At 44.1% G+C, this 15,901-nt stretch overlaps 1 protein-coding gene across 2 annotated transcripts in view; it reads left to right on the top strand.

Annotated features, from left to right (window-relative positions):
* Positions 1 to 15,901, top strand: part of fbxl18 (F-box and leucine-rich repeat protein 18) — a 47,172-nt gene that overhangs the window by 3,143 nt on the left and 28,128 nt on the right. For both annotated transcript variants that reach the window (XM_078417642.1, XM_078417643.1), the window contains exon 2: positions 6,800 to 8,379. In XM_078417642.1, the coding sequence (XP_078273768.1) occupies positions 6,800 to 8,379 (1,580 nt within the window). The remainder of the gene's footprint in view (positions 1 to 6,799; positions 8,380 to 15,901) is intronic.

The following is a 15,901-nucleotide window of genomic DNA, read 5'->3' on the forward strand; positions in this document are numbered from 1 at the left end:
CAACAACCCAGTGACACAACCAGCAATGTCATTCTCACTGTCACATACGAACAACAGCTCAGTGGGCACGACCAGTGTAATACGCAGTGCTGGACTAACTTAATGGGTCAGGTAGCAGGTTCTCTGGAGAACATGGATTGGTGGCATTTCAGGTTGGGACCCTTCTTTAGTCTGAAGAAGGGTCCCCACCAAAAATGTCACCTGTCCATGTTCTCCTGTGATGCTGCCTGACCTGCTGACTTACTTCAGCATATGTCTCTTTTTGTAATCCAGCACCTGCAGTTCCTTGTTTCGATCACCAATGTAATTCTGACTATAACATTCCAACAACAGCCTAGTGACACCAGCAATGTAACCTCCTCTCCTTTCTTCCAGTGCCTCCCATCATCACCACCCCAATCCGTACTATTTCTCTCATTGTCCTGCCCACCCTCCCCCTGTCCCCTTCATCCCCCACCTCATCTGATCCATTTCTCATGCTATCCTGCCCCATTTTCTCTTGTGCCCCCTTCCGTCATTCATCTTATCTGACCCCTTTTGCCTTTTTATCTCTAGCATTTGACTATACATCTGCCCACCAAACTTCCCTCGCCTGTCACCGGTCACTTGCCAGGCTTTGTCCTATCCCAACTTACTTTCAGCTTTCTCTGCCTACTGCAATCAGTCTGCAGAAGGGTCCCGACCCAAAATTTTGCCTGTCCATGTCCTCCAAAGGTGCTGCCTGGCCCGCTGAGTTACTCCAGCACTTTGTATTTCAGCCAGCAATGTAATTCTAACTGTCACATTCCAACAAGAACATGGTGGTGCAGCTGGTAGTGCTGCTGCCTCCCAGTGCCAGAGACCCAGGTTGAGTCCTGCCTTCGGGTGCTGTCTATGTGGAGTGTGCATGTTCTCCCCGCGACCGCGTGGATTTCGTCGGTGCTCCGGTTTCCTCCCACATCCTAAAGATGTGCAATATAAGTCTCAACCACTCCTTATATAGATTGTAAACAGTTCAGGCTTGATTACAGCTTGCTGCTTTGAAAACAATCACTTTTGTCCTGACTTTCTGTGTTAGTTTGGCAATCCTCTATCCATTCCGATGTGTTGCTCCTCAGACCGTGAGCTCTTACCTTTTGTCGTCGTCTTTCTGGTGACATCCTGTCAGTTGTGTTGTGGAAAATTAAATGCACAACTGCTTGTTTCCCTTTATCTAGCCGACGACGTTAAAAAAACAAATACATTTGTCAAGTGTAATTTCCCTTTTGTAAAATCCTTCTTAATTATATTATGATTTGTAATGACCAGCTTTAAGTAATGGATTTGGCATGTTTCCAATAATGATGTAAGGTTGGCCCATGTTTAGTTTCCTACTTTGTCTCCTGAGTTACATTTCCTTCCTATGGGCAGCACCAGAGACTCGGGTTCGATCTGGACTACGGGTGTTATTCGTATCCAGAGTTTGTACGTTCTCCCTGCGTGGGTTTTCTCCGGGTACTCCGGTTTTCTCCCACACTCCAAAGACGTACAGGTTTGTAGGTTGATTGTCTTGGTATAATTATAATTTGTCCTTAGTGTGTGTAGGATAGTGTAAGTGTGTGGACTCGGTGGGCCAAAGGGCCTGTTTCCGTGCTGTATCTCAAAAAAAAAAAAAAGTTTAGTGAATCACCACCGTTGTATCCACCTAGGCACAAATTGCTGGAGTAACTCAGCAGGACAGGCAGCATCTCTGGAGAGAAGGAATGGGTGATGTTTCAGGTCGAGACCCTTCTTCAGTCTGAAACGTCACCCTTCTCTCCAGAGATGCTGCCTGTCCCGCTGAGTTACTCCAGCATTTTGTGTCCATCTTCGATTTAAACCAGCATCTGCAGCTCTTTCCTACACACGTGTTCACCTATCTGCAACCATTTCTCCTTGTGCCCTGGGACACATGTCAAGTTCAGCGTACTTCCCTGCCTTTTGATCTATTTGCTTTAATGCTTTTCACTCGAGTATTTGTTATTTTAAGTGCTTCCCTCCCCTCTCCCCCTGGATTTTCTACATTATCGTATTTCTTTTAATCATCTATAAAAATAGATACAAAAATATATGTTCAAGGTCTTGCCCTTTCCCTTATTACCCATTATTTAATTTCCTTTTCTCATCCTCTAAAGGACCAATATTTACCTCTGCTGTTTTCTTTTCAGTGGTTTTTAATGTCATTTAAAAAGAAATTCTTGCTACCTTTAGTCTTGCCATTGATTTTCTCTTTTCGTCATCCTTTGCTGATCTCTGATATGTTCCCAATTTTCTGAACTGCCACTAATCTTTGCAATAATGTTTCTCGTGTCTTTCAGTTAGGTACTTTCTTTAGCTGGGGGTAGATGGATTGTTCGTTTAGTATTTATTTCTCAATGGAATATATCTTTGTTGAGAAGTGAATTATCTCCTTGATTATGCCACTGCTTATCCACTCTCTTCTCTGTTAATTTATCTTCTCGGTCCACTTTAGCTGACTCTGTTTTTGCGCTTGGGACCTTTCTTCAGACTGAGCTGCTCACTATTGCATTGATTGCATCCTTTATTAATGTCGCTCCTTCATCTCCTTTTCCTTTTTGACTATCTCCCCCAAAAGCTTCATGGCAATAAAACTAATTCCAGATCATCCAGCTCTTGGTTCTCTTCAGGACTCTGATCCATCCGCTCATCCCCTTCAATGTTGTTCATTTATTCCGACAAAATATGTTGGCTATCTTCTCAATTGAGGTCAAATGATTTAAAGCCCCCAAAAAACGGATCTTCTTAATATGAACATCTATCTTCTATCTATATACTATTAAAACTCAGATCTTGTATGTATATATATATATTCCACTGATGTCGGCTGAATACGGCAATTCCGGCAAAACGGTGAACCGTAGCGAGCCCAACGGGCCCACTTTGTCTAGTAAAGATTAAAATTGAGAACTACAATTTGTGCAATAATACGGATTCTCTTCTGTGGCTTTGTGATTTAATGCATGAGCTGAGATACAGATTCTGTCTATTCTGCTTAACTGGATGAAATCTCTTGCAATAGTTACATTTATTGACAGCCAATCGTCAAAAATCTGACATTAAAAGGCCCTCTATCACCCCGGTCGGTGTGTGTAGAGTTTTGCATTATTGTGCTTGTCTATGGGACTGGAATCGTCTAAGCAAAGATAATGATTGCATCTTGTTCGTGACCTTTGCTGGTCTGGTAAGCAGTGAAGGAAGCGCTATCATTGAAGTGTTTGTGTTTGTCAGAATAAGCAGATGTAAGTCTTTGCATTGACCCCTATTTTAAGTTTTCAGTTGTCTCACCGGATTTTATTTGTGGAGAAAGCTTCAGCAAATTCAGTTGACATTTCACGGGCTTGATCCTCCATGCACTGGGCCTCCCCTCTCACCAAGCATGCGTCCTCATGCATGTGCGTCCATGTGTGAAAGCTGTGAGAGTAGATTAAACTGCTGCCACTGGCATTCCTGAATTCCCATCCAACATTAGGCGCCACAGTGGCACAGTTGCGTTGAAACGGCCATCTTATTGTAGCAGAAACCCGGGCTCGATCTTGACCTTGGGCGCTGTCTGTGTGGAGTTTGTGACCATGTGGGTTTCCTCTGGATGCTCCGGTTTCCTCCCACATCGCAAAGATGTGTGGGTTTGTAGGAGAATTGGCCTCTGTAAATTGCCCCTTGTGTGTAAGGAGTGTTTGCGAAAGTGGGATAACATTGAACTAATGTGAGGAGTGATCGGTTGTCAGTGTGGACTCGGTGGTCTGTGGGGCCCATTCCCATGCTGTATTTCTCAACCAAACATTATAGATCAATATGTCATTCAGCTCTGCTGCAAAGCAAAACGAGCTATGTGTGCACGAGGGTACATTGCTGGACAATGACCAGTTGTGGCTGCTGGAGCTGTTTTTGTTTCCCTGCAACTCAATGAATCTGCCCCAACCAGCCAGAAAAATCCTCAGGATTAAATCTAGGAACATTTAGTTTTGCACGATTTCATCACTCCACAACAAACTTCCTGAACCATAGGTTAGAGTGGGAGAGAAACATTGGCATAGCGCCTTCAATGTAATAAAACCTACAGCAAATTTGGACAAATGTTGACAGTGATGTAGTGGTTTAACATTTCTCAAACGTAGAGTGCCTTCCAGTGATGAAATGTGGGATCACTGCCTGGAATATCTCAGATTTCAATTCTAGTTATTCATTTGGCTGTGCGTCTAGTTTCAACTACTTGCAGCTTTTGGGCTAATGAGATACATCAGTCATTCTAAAAGAATAGGGGCACCACGGAGATGCTGCCTTGCAGCCCCAGAGACCCGGGTTCGATCCTGACCTCAGGTGCTTGTCTGTACGGAGTTTGTACGTTCTTCCTGTGACTGTGTGGGTTGTCTCTAGGTGCTCTTGTTTCTTCCCACAATCCAAAGACATACATGTTTGCAGGTTAATTGGCTTGGTATAATTGTAAATTGAAATATTCCAGGCAGTGATCCCACATTTCGTCGGCGTAGACCAGCGATCCCCGCACACTGACACTATTCTTCACATCCTAGGGATAATTTTACCAAGCCAATTATCCTCCAAACCAGTACGTCTTTGGAGTGTGGGAGGAAACCAGATCACCTGGAGAAGACCCACGCAAGTCACAGGAAGAACGTACAAACGGCATACAGACTGCACTTGTCAGTATCGAATATGGGTCTCTGGCACAGTAAGGCAGCAACTCTACCGCTGCACCACCCTTAAATAGGATGGTTTAGTGATAGCGTTGAAACATCTCTGGATCAAACATGACAAGGGGGCAAATTTCAGAGTAGCCAGAAATGAAAATTGTGTGTGTGGTCAGTAAATTCATTATCTGGTGGCGTAGATACTGCTGGGATGCATATGTAAACAGTTGCAACCTTCGTAGATAAGTATTCACGGTTAATCACGAGTGCTTTGTACAAATTACATTGACCATGTGTAATGAGTAAGCTTTTGTGGCAGAAAGCATCACGATTGGTAGATCCTGGTCTGGACTGTCATTTTGTATTTATATCTTGATTCTTTGAATGAAAGGGAGATAGAAAGCAGCAAAGTGCAGGACAGTTAGTTTAATGTGTGTTATTCAGAAAATATTCAAAGCTATTATTAAAGATGTTACAGCAAGTTACTCAGAAAAATTCAAGATAATCAGGCAAAATCAATGAGGTTTTGTGAAAGAGGAGATCAGGTTGACCAATTTATTGGAATTCTTTTTAAGAAATCACACGAGAAACTGATAAAGGACAACTAATGGATGCACTAAGTACTTGGATTTTCAGAAGACATTTGATGAACTGCCACATCTTATCAAGGAAAACAAAAGCTGACGATGTATGAGGTAACGTGTTGGCATGGACAGCTTGGCTGACTAACGGGAAATGAAGTAGGCACAATGGGAGATCGACACAAAAAACTGGGTCAGACCAACTCTGGAGAAAAGGAATGGGTGACTTTTCGGGTCGAGACCCTTCTTCACACTGAGAGTCAGGGCAAAGGGAAACGAGAGATATAGACTGTGATACGATGTGGCCTTTTCTGGTGGGCAATGATTGTCTTGCGGATCACTAGAGAGCCCTCAACCTCTGACTATTTATAGTGATGGCTTGGGAGAAAGTACTCCAAAATTGCTAAATGTGCTAATGACGTAAAGATTGGTAGGAAAGTAAGTTGTGAAGAAGATTTACGGGTGCTGCAAAAGGACACATATAGATTGAAAGGGCAAAGGTCTGGCAAATGGCTGGGGAAAATGTGAAATTGCCTCTTGTGTGCAGAAAAGCAAAGAAGTTGCATACGATACAACTGGCGAGAAGGTGCAGAGAGATCTGGGTGTCCCAGTGCATGATTCATAAAGGCTAATACACAGTAATTAGGAATTATTATTTATCACTGGTGGAATTAAATATAATAGGAGGGAGGTTGGGCTTCAGTTATATGCACATTGATGTAACCTCGCTTGACGTATTGTGTAAAATAGTGGTTTCTTTTTTTAAGGAAGGAGGTTAATACAATTCAGGGAAGGTTTACTGGAATGAGTGGGTTGTCTTAGGAGGAAAGGTTGGACAGGTCAGGCTTGGCTGCTTGAATTTAGACCAATAAGCTGTGAGTGGGGAACATAGAACTTCCTAGATTGTATTTAAGTTCCCGAGCAGTTTTACCAGAGTGGAATTAAAGAAGATATTTGCTTTTATCATAGGATCTACAAATAGGGGCATCCATGGAATGTAGAACAGTACAGCACAGGAAGGTATTTATTCACAAAATGCTGGAGTAACTCAGCAGGTTAGGCAGCATCTCGGGAGAGAAGGAATGGGTGACGTTTCGGGTCGAGACCCTTCTTCAGTCTGAAGAAGGGTCTCGACCTGAAACGTCGCCCATTCCTTCTCTCCCGAGATGCTGCCTGACCTGCTGAGTTACTCCAGCATTTTGTGAATAAATACCTTCGATTTGTACCAGCATCTGCAGTACAGCACAGGAACAGGCCCTTCGGCCCATGAGGGCTGTGCTGAATATGATGCCAGGTTAAACTAATCTCCTCTGCCTGCAAATGATCCATATCACTCCATTCCCTGCACATCCCCTTAAACGCCACTATCGTATCTGCCTCCACCACCACCCTGGCAGTGTGTTCCAGGCCCCCACCGCCACTCACTGCAAACAAAGAGTTGACAAACCTTGACTTCACTGTAAATATGCTTATTTATTTTGTGATAAATGAGGTTCTCCTCAAACTATTTACTGTATTTTCACAGTTTTGAACCAAGTTCTGCTCTGTTTGCAGGAAAGCGATGCGAAGGTGACCTCGCTCCTGAGGGAGCTAGGTGGCAGCATGCAGCTGCTGAAGCTGAGCGGCTGCTACTGGCTGTCGGGCTCAACCATCGACCTGGTGGCCAGGTGTAAGAACATCGTGAAACTTGACCTGACGGGGTGCCAGATGACGTCACAGCGACTCTCCAAGCTGCTGTCCTCGCTGCGGAGACTCCGCTCGCTGGCCTTGGACATCAAGCAAGGGTTCGACGTGGGCCAGCTGAGCAGCACTTGCAAGGCGACTCTTGGCAAAGTCACCGACCTGAAGCAGACCCTGTTCACCCCCTCCTACGGCATCGTCCCCTGCTGCACCAACTTGGAGAGGCTGCTGCTCTACTTTGAAATCCCCGACCGGACTCGAGAGGGCGAGATGCTCTCGGGGCAGCTGATGGTCGGACAGAGCAACATTCCCCACTATCAAAACCTCAAGGTGTTCTATGCAAGGTTATCACCAGGCTACGTCAACCAGGAGGTGGGGAGGTTTTACCTGTCAGTGCTGAGTATCCGGACTCCTGAGAACCTGCGTGCCTTTATCCTCTCCGTCCCGGGCATTTTTGTCGACACCGGGTGCTCCACGTGGAACTTCCTCGACTGTATGACCAAAAACTTCAGCCTGGAGGCATTGCAACTCCCTCGATCCTGGTTGAATGGGTCATCGCTTCTGCACTCCTCGCTTCTGCACACCATTACTTTGAGTAACCCGGTCTATTTAAACTTCAGCCACTGCATACTCTCCGGGTGCCAGCTGAGCCATCAGATCATTAACGGTGGCAGAAACGTTCAGTCGCTGGTCAGTCTGAATCTCAGTGGCTGCGTCCACTGCTTACTGTCAGACTGCTCTGTCTTTCGCAAGGCCAAAGATGACATTGATTTTGACGTGGTGGAAGCGCTGGTGAACTGCTGCCCCAACCTGAAGCACTTGAACCTGTCAGCGGCTCACCACCACAGCCCCGAAGGCACGGGGAAACACCTGTGCCTGCTGTTAGCCCGGTTGCAAAAGTTACGCTCGCTCTCGCTGCCTGTGTGCTGCATCGTGCAAAGCGGCAAAAGCGGCGACAAGCTGCCGAGCCACACGGTGTCAGCTTTGGGCCCGCGATCCGTGCGGCGGGGCGTGGGCAAGAAGGTGCGGATTGGAGTTGCCACCTATCCAAAGGATAGTCAGGAGCAGCCGCCCGTGGACACGCCAGCACCTGTGTTTGGTACTCTGCTGGAAAACGTTCCCTTCTTGGAAGAACTCGAACTGATCGGGTCGAGTTTCTCCTCGAACGTGCCTCGGAACGAGCCCGCCATCAGGAACATGCAGCCCCCCTGCGAGCGGGCGCAGGGCATCCGCGATGAAGAGCTGATGCTCATCGGACAGTTGCAGTATCTGCGCCTTCTGACTTTGGCTCAGCTACCCGGCATTCAGACTGGGTCGGGCCTGATTGCCATCGGCTTGAAGTGTCAGCAGCTCCAAACGCTGTCACTGGCAAACCTGGGTCAGCTGGGGAATGTTTCCTACTTGCCTGCTCTGTGTGAAATGCTGAAACACTGCAAACAATTGAAGGACTTGAGGTGAGTGCGACTAATCTGATTTTGATGAGAGATATTACAGGAGCGAAGGGTGCACTTTGTATAAGATATAACAACATTTTACATCTTATTGTGGTACAATTTGTAATCCCCCATGTGAAAACGGGAGATCACATTTTTATAGCCCTTGTTGCTAAACGCTTGGGGAGCCACAAGGAATATCGGATCCTGGTGATTTTAAGTGAAGTCATTCGCTGCATTGACAAGTGAAGCAGCAGCCTGCACGGAAAGTCCCGCAAATAGCACTGAGATAAAGAAACAATTATATTTGTGTTGTAGTTATGATGCTGGGCATGTAATCCTGAGACTTGGATTAATCTGGAGAAATTGAGTTCATATCCTATTATGATAGATGGAGAATTTGACTTTGATTCTTTTTCTTTCAACAAAAGACTGGGAAAGAAGGTGATTACATTAAAATTGAATATTTTTGATGTTTCCGAAAAAGAACATTGGTGAACTAATATCCCGCTGCAACCTGGAACAGACCTCTAAGTTGCCAAGCAAGCCAGGCCTTTTTATGAATGGACAAGCTGGAAAGGGTGCAGAGACGATTTACAAGGATGTTGCCAGGACTGGAGGGCCTGAGCTATCGGGAGAGGTTGAGCATGCTCGGACTCTATTCCTTGGAGAGCAGGAGGACGATGAGTGATTTTATAGACCAGTGCTTCTTAAACTGGTGAATGAAATTCTTTTTGGAGTGAATGAAACTAAAGGGATGAATGACTTAATTTATTCAGATATTTATATATATTTTGTCTATACATTAAAAAAAAGGCATTGCCATTAAAGTTGTTAGTCAGCTCTTATTGGTTTTAATGGCAGTGGAGCTGGAAATTTGATATATTCACAAAATGCTGGAGTAACTCAGCAGGTCAGGCAGCATCTCGGGAGAGAAGGAATGGGTGACGTTTCGGGTCGAGACCCTTCATCAGACATCAGTCTGAAGAAGGGTCTCGACCCGAAACGTCGCCCATTCCTTCTCTCCCGAGATGTCTGCCTGACCTGCTGAGTTACTCCAGCATTTTGTGAATAAATCGATTAGTTATTTTCTTATACTGGAAATTTGATATGTTTTTTCTCTCTACCTATGGTTTTCTAATTTCAAAGTAGCGGGATATTTCCCAAATTTACTGTAATATAACCTTTTAGTGAAGACCAGACGAGCTAATGGGATCATAAATTTATAAATGGCAACACTGGAGGATCGCTGTAGGCAACTGTTGAACTGTAACTTTACTTTGTGTTGCAAATTTAACTACTTTTCTGCTAGAACTAGAATTCTATATATATTTACTGTATTTCAATCTACCAGTACTTATTTGCATCAAACAACATGAATTCTAGCTATATTAAGGTGATTTGAGCCCCGTTTTTAGGCAATCTAAAGTTAGATTGTGCCATTTTCTTCTAGTGATGTTCTGCATTTTCTATTCTAGCAATTTCAGTATTTTGTGAGTTTGATTTGCAGATTAGGACACTATGCCTTTGTTGAAGTACCTAAAGAAACCAGATCTAGAGGTAGAGTGTGCAGGAGGAAGTAGTTCATTTCTGAAAGAAAGTGAAACGAACAGGACCTAAGAGGAGGTATGTTCAGGAGACAGGTCGCTTGTGAAGGGTGACAAGGAAACTGAGGATAACGAACAATTGTCGTTTCCCGGATCAAAGCTTGGGAAAAATTGTCGAGCATTTTCTCTTTTGCTTGCCAGTCGGAGAGCAAACTACAGGTGAATCTATATTCTCCAAGCTTGGCGAATTCATGGAAAATGAACATTTATCTTGGAGCAAAGGTGTTGCTGTGACTACAGACGGTGCTGCAGCCTTGATGGGGAAACATAAAGGAGCCACCCCTCGCATCAAAGAAAAATCCCATGATTGCACCTTTTTACATTGTTGTTTACACCAGGAAGCACTGGCTGCCAAGAAACGGAACACTTGTTGCAATGACCAGAAAAACGAGATGGAAGAATTGTGGCAAGATGTGGTGAAAATTGTCAAAGCTATTCACCCACAAGCAAAATAATGTCAGCTGTTTTCAGAGCTATGCAAGGATATGTCTGCAGATCACATGATTCTCCTCCGGCATTCTGAGGTTCGATGGCTGTCACGTGGAAGAGTCCTTGAAAGAGTACTGCCCCTGAAGAATGAACTGTCTGTATTTTTTACTGAGCAAGGTGGCGTGAAAGCAATGCATTTCAACAATGATTTTTGGCTGGCCAAATTGTGTTCTATTTTTGAACATTTGAATCGGCTCAACTAGTCACTTCAAGGTAAAGGAGGTGACATCTTCGATGTCCTTGGGGAAAATAGAAGCCATAAAAATGAAGATCACCATGTGGCATATTAACATTCGTAAAGACAATTTCTCCAATTTCCCACATTTGGAAAGCTTCCTCAAAGAGTGTGAGTGGGAAGAAAAGCAACCTAATCTGGAGAAAACACTGAAGGAAATCATTTCTGACCATCTGCAGTTGCTGTCTAAACACTTTGAAGCGTATTTTCCTCAGAGCATCTGCAGGACTTGGAAAATCAGATATGGATAGTTAATCCTTTTATCACCAGCCGCATCAAGCGAGCAGATTTTGGGGAAATGTCAGGTGTTGATAGAGCTTCATTACGACTTCACTCAAATTTTGAAATGGACTCCTCCTGTGGAGACGATTGGAGTACTTGCTTTCCATGAATACAAATCAATTGCCTTGAAGGCCCTTCAACCACTAGTAATGATGACAACAACTTTCCTGTCTGAACAAGGATTTTCGACCTTGGTAGAATTGAAATCCAAAAAACGCAATTCAATTCAGTATGTTGGTTCGGTAATGCAGGTTGCTTTGGAGTAGAAAATTGAACCTCGGTTTGAGAAGCTTGTCACAGGAGTACAGGAACATCCCCCTTAACCAACCTGATCTTCCGGTGGCTGAGCACTTCAACTCCCCCTCCCACTCCCAGTCTGACCTTTCTGTCATGGGCCTCCTCCAGTGCCATAGTGAGGCCCACCGCAAATTGGTGGAACAGCACCTCATATTTCGCTTGGGCAGCTTGCAGCCCAGCGGTATGAACATTGACTTCTCCAACTTTAGATAGTTCCTCTGTCCCTCTCTTCCCCTCCCCCTTCCCAGATCTCCCTCTATCTTCCTGTCTCCACCTGTATCCTTCCTTTGTTCCGCCCCCCTGACATCAGTCTGAAGAAGGGTCTCGACCCGAAACGTCATCCATTCCTTCTCTCCTGAGATGCTGCCTGACTCGCTGAGTTACTCCAGAATTTTGTGAATAAATATCCTTGTCATTGATGATAAGTGTAGAAGTATACTGCTTGTCATTTATTTGTGGTAAACGTACACAATAAGAAAACATTGTTTCTAAGAATCTAATTCTAAGTTCTAAGACAGTTGTTTACTAACTTTACTTTATGTAAACTAGAAACATTCTAATAATCTTTCTATTCTTAATTTTTTTGTCACTCCTAGTTGGGAGGTTGGGAGGGCGGCAGATATTCAGAACTGAGCAACAGGCAATGTTGTGATGATGTTTTGAGCATGCATGTGACATGTACATGTCAGTACACATGCACAACTTTTAAAATATATCTGGATTTGGAAGAGCCAACTTCTGGAGAGAAGTATACCAAATATTATAAGAAGATAACTGCAGATGCTGGTACAAATCGAAGGTATTTATTCACAAAATGCTGGAGTAACTCAGCAGGTCAGGCAGCATCTCGGGAGAGAAGGAATTGTACAATTCCTTCTCTCCCGAGATGCTGCCTGACCTGCTGAGTTACTCCAGCATTTTGTGAATAAATACCTTCGATTTGTACCCTCGACCCGAAACGTCACCCATTCCTTCTCTCCCGAGATGCTGCCTGACCTGCTGAGTTACTCCAGCATTTTGTGAATAAATACCTTCGGAGTATACCAAATATGGCAAGTTGATATTTGGCGGTATTGTGTGCTTTCGTCGGTGAGAGTTATATTAGTTGGATACTAATATATCCCATAATCCATGGTTTTTTGAACTAGTTTTCCCAAGAAAAGATTATTTTTCCAAGTAATCAAAGCCCGAAAGGGTTAGGATGGGGCTGAACCCCAGTGTTTAGATGTTGGAATGGTTATTAAATCATTAAATTATATATAAAATTAAACACATTTATATGACGAAAATTACCAAAAAACATAAGAAAATTTAGTCGAGGGTGAATTACATTTTGTGATAAAGACTCAAGGGTGAATGACACTGAAATAGTTTAAGAAGCACTGTTATAGAGGTACACAAAATCATGAGAGAAATCGATTGGGTAAACGCAGAGACTCTTGCCCAGAGTAGGGGAATCAACAACCAGAGGACACTAGTTTTAAATTAGGGGGGAAAGATGTAATAGGAACCTGAGGAGTCATTTTTTCCCCCACAAAGGGTGGTGGGTGCATGGAACGAGTGTTAGTGGAGGTAGTTGAGGCAGGGACTATCGCAAGGATTATGAAGCATTTAGACAGGAACATGGATAGGACAGGTTTAGACTTTTCACTGTTCCGAGGTACACGTGACGATAAACTAAACTGAAATTAGAGGTTTATGGGCCAGACGCAGGCAGGTGAGACTGATGTAGCTGGGACTTGTTGCCGGTGTGGGCAAGTTGGGCCGAAGGCTCCTTTCCACACTGTTTCACTCTATGACTATCTCAAAAAGGCAATTCATTTTCTGGTAATGTCAAAAGAAACTTCCTCTCAGTCTTCAGCAATTCTCATTATCAGTTGAAAATGTTGGGTGAAGGAAAACAATATGTATAATTATTGGAATAAAAGTCTGAGGAAGGGTCCCTCTGTTGCATCACCTATCCGTTTTCTCCAGGGATGCTGCCTGACTCGCTGAATTACTTCAGCACTTTGTGTCGATCTTTTGTATGATTATCGTTATTGATCTAGTTACAGTTATGTATCTGTCGTAACACAATCAAACTACATTTGATTGATTAAGCTGGAGTAAATCAGCAGGTCCGGCAGGAGAAAAGGAATCAGTGACGTTTTGGTTCGAGACCCTTCTCTGAAACGTCACCTATTCCTTTTCTCCAGAGATGCTGCCTGACCTGCTGAGGTACTCCAGCTTTTTGTGTCTGTCTTCAGTTTAAACCAGCATCTGCATGTCCTCCCTGCACATGTATTTCATTCATTGTTTGGTACCCCAGTTTTGTCATTGTACACATTTCACACTCATTCAAGTCTCTTGTTAGTCTACCCTATCTTATTTTGTGGCACATTTTTCTGCGAGTTTCACTGTCGTCCAGGTGAGTTCCATTGTCTGCAACTCGTTTTCACCTAGCCCACAGCTACCAATGGCCTGTTTCCTTTATCGCCGTTACCTTTTTGCATCTCTTTCATTCATTTGTTCTAGATCCCTCTACATCACCGTCTACATCTCTCGTTTCCCTTTCCCCTGACTCTCAGTCTGAAAAAGGGTCTCGACCCGAAACGTCACCTATTCCTTTTCTCCAGAGAAAAGTCGGACCCGCTGAGTTACTCCAGCTTTTTGTGTCCATCTTCTTTTATTTTGTGGCGAGTTTTATTTATTTCATGTCGAAGGTTGAAAACGGATACAATAACTGTGTGCATCGACAGGGAGAGTTACCATTCAGTGCGTTCCAGCTGTTCTGCTCGTGAACAGCTTTGTTAGGTGCTGCATTGTTCATTTGTGAAGGTCAATTTTGCGACACGTTCTTGGACCCCAAGGAGTAATATTTTTGTCCCAACAAATGCTTATTCATTCTGATGTCCAATTAACATAAGTAAAACTGCACATTTAAATAATGTTTATGTGATGAGACTGGAGTTGTGGCCACAGGGAATACTGCATCGGGTTTTAACTGCCGTGGTTATTAACTACCTAATGTTACTTGTACTGGCCAGGCAACCTCAGTCTTATTGCTGCTGCTGCTGCTGCTTGTTTTGTTTATTTATATATTGCAAACGTCTATCTTATTTGTCATCTTAATGTTGCTTTTTTCCCCCTCTTTTTGTTTCCTCCCCAAACTCTCCTTTATGGCATGTTGAAAGCACTGCCTAAGGCTTCATTTTCAGCAGTCTCTCACTGCTTTGGCTGCATTTCAATCGTGCCTTCCCTCGTCGCTCCTTGCAACATCCTGATCTTTTCCCCATCTCCACCATTTCCTGTCTTTCCTCAGCTTTCCTCATGCTACTTTCCCATTTCACTTCTTCCCCCCCTCCCCCCCCCCCCCCCCCCCCCCAATTCATTGTCACTAGAGGTGAATCTTTTTTTTTTTGACAATACCACGGTTTCATTGTTACAGCTTTTTCAAATTAGGTTTATTTAAATACTTACACTCTTCACCTGCCGTGGTGGGATTTGAACATGGCCCATATTTCCAGCTGCTAATCCATTCATTTAAGCACTGCCTTGAAAATCACTTGGACAAGGACATGGATAGGAAAGGTTTGGAGGGAGATGGACCAAACACATGCAATGGGACTAGCTTAGATGGGGCATCTTAGTCAGCATGGGCAAGTTGGGCCGAAGGGCCACTTTCCATGGGCTCTTTGACTCTCTCATGTAAAATGGATGGCTGTCTTCAGTGGGGAAAATAAGAATTTATTATTTACCTATTTTCTGCCATTATTTTACCCTTTTACCACCACCTCCATTCTTTATTCATCCTGCTTTCTACTCTCCTGGTCTTTGCAATACTCTTCTCCCTGTGACTCAGTTAAGTTTTAGAATTGAAAATTTAAATATCCTTTTCTGCATATCTTTGGGATTGGCACAGGGGCTCAGATGAGAGAGCTGCTGCCTCACAGCGCCAGAGACCCAGGTTCAATCCTGACCTGTGGTGGTGTCTGTGTGGAATGTGCATGTTCTTTCTGTGACCGCGTGGGTTTCCTCTGGGTGCTCCGGTTTCCTCCCAAATTGTAAAGGTTTGCAGGTTACTTGACCTCCGTAAATTGCCCCCTGCTGTGTCGGGAGTGGATGCCAAAGTGGGATAAGATAAATCTAGTGTGAAAGGTGATTTATGTTCAGCGTGGACCAAAGGGCCTGTTTCCATGCTGTATCTTTCAATCAATATCCCTATATCGTCCCTCACTAAGACAGTTCTGGAAATACTATCATCTTGTGGGAGGGGAATAAAGAAATTATTGGATCCAGTTATGCTCATGTTTAAAGCAGAGATCGACAGATTCTTGATTAGTACGGGTGTTGGGTTACGAGGAGAAGGCAGGAAAATAGGGTTAGGAGGGAGAGATAGATCAGCCATGTAGGAAAATAACTGCAGATGCTGGTACAAATCTAAGGTATTTATTTCACAAAATGCTGGAGTAACTCAGCAGGTCAGGCAGCATCTCAGGAGAGAAGGAATGGGTGATGTTTCGGGTCGAGACCCTTCTTCAGACTGATGTCAGGGGGCGGGACAAAGGAAGGATAATAGGTGGAGACAGGAAGATAGAAGGAGAACTGGGAAGGGGGAGGGGAAGAGAGGGACAGAGGAACTATATAGAGTTGG

Source organism: Rhinoraja longicauda, chromosome 21 (genome assembly GCF_053455715.1).
Source record: "Rhinoraja longicauda isolate Sanriku21f chromosome 21, sRhiLon1.1, whole genome shotgun sequence".
Taxonomy (NCBI): Eukaryota; Metazoa; Chordata; class Chondrichthyes; order Rajiformes; family Arhynchobatidae; genus Rhinoraja; species Rhinoraja longicauda.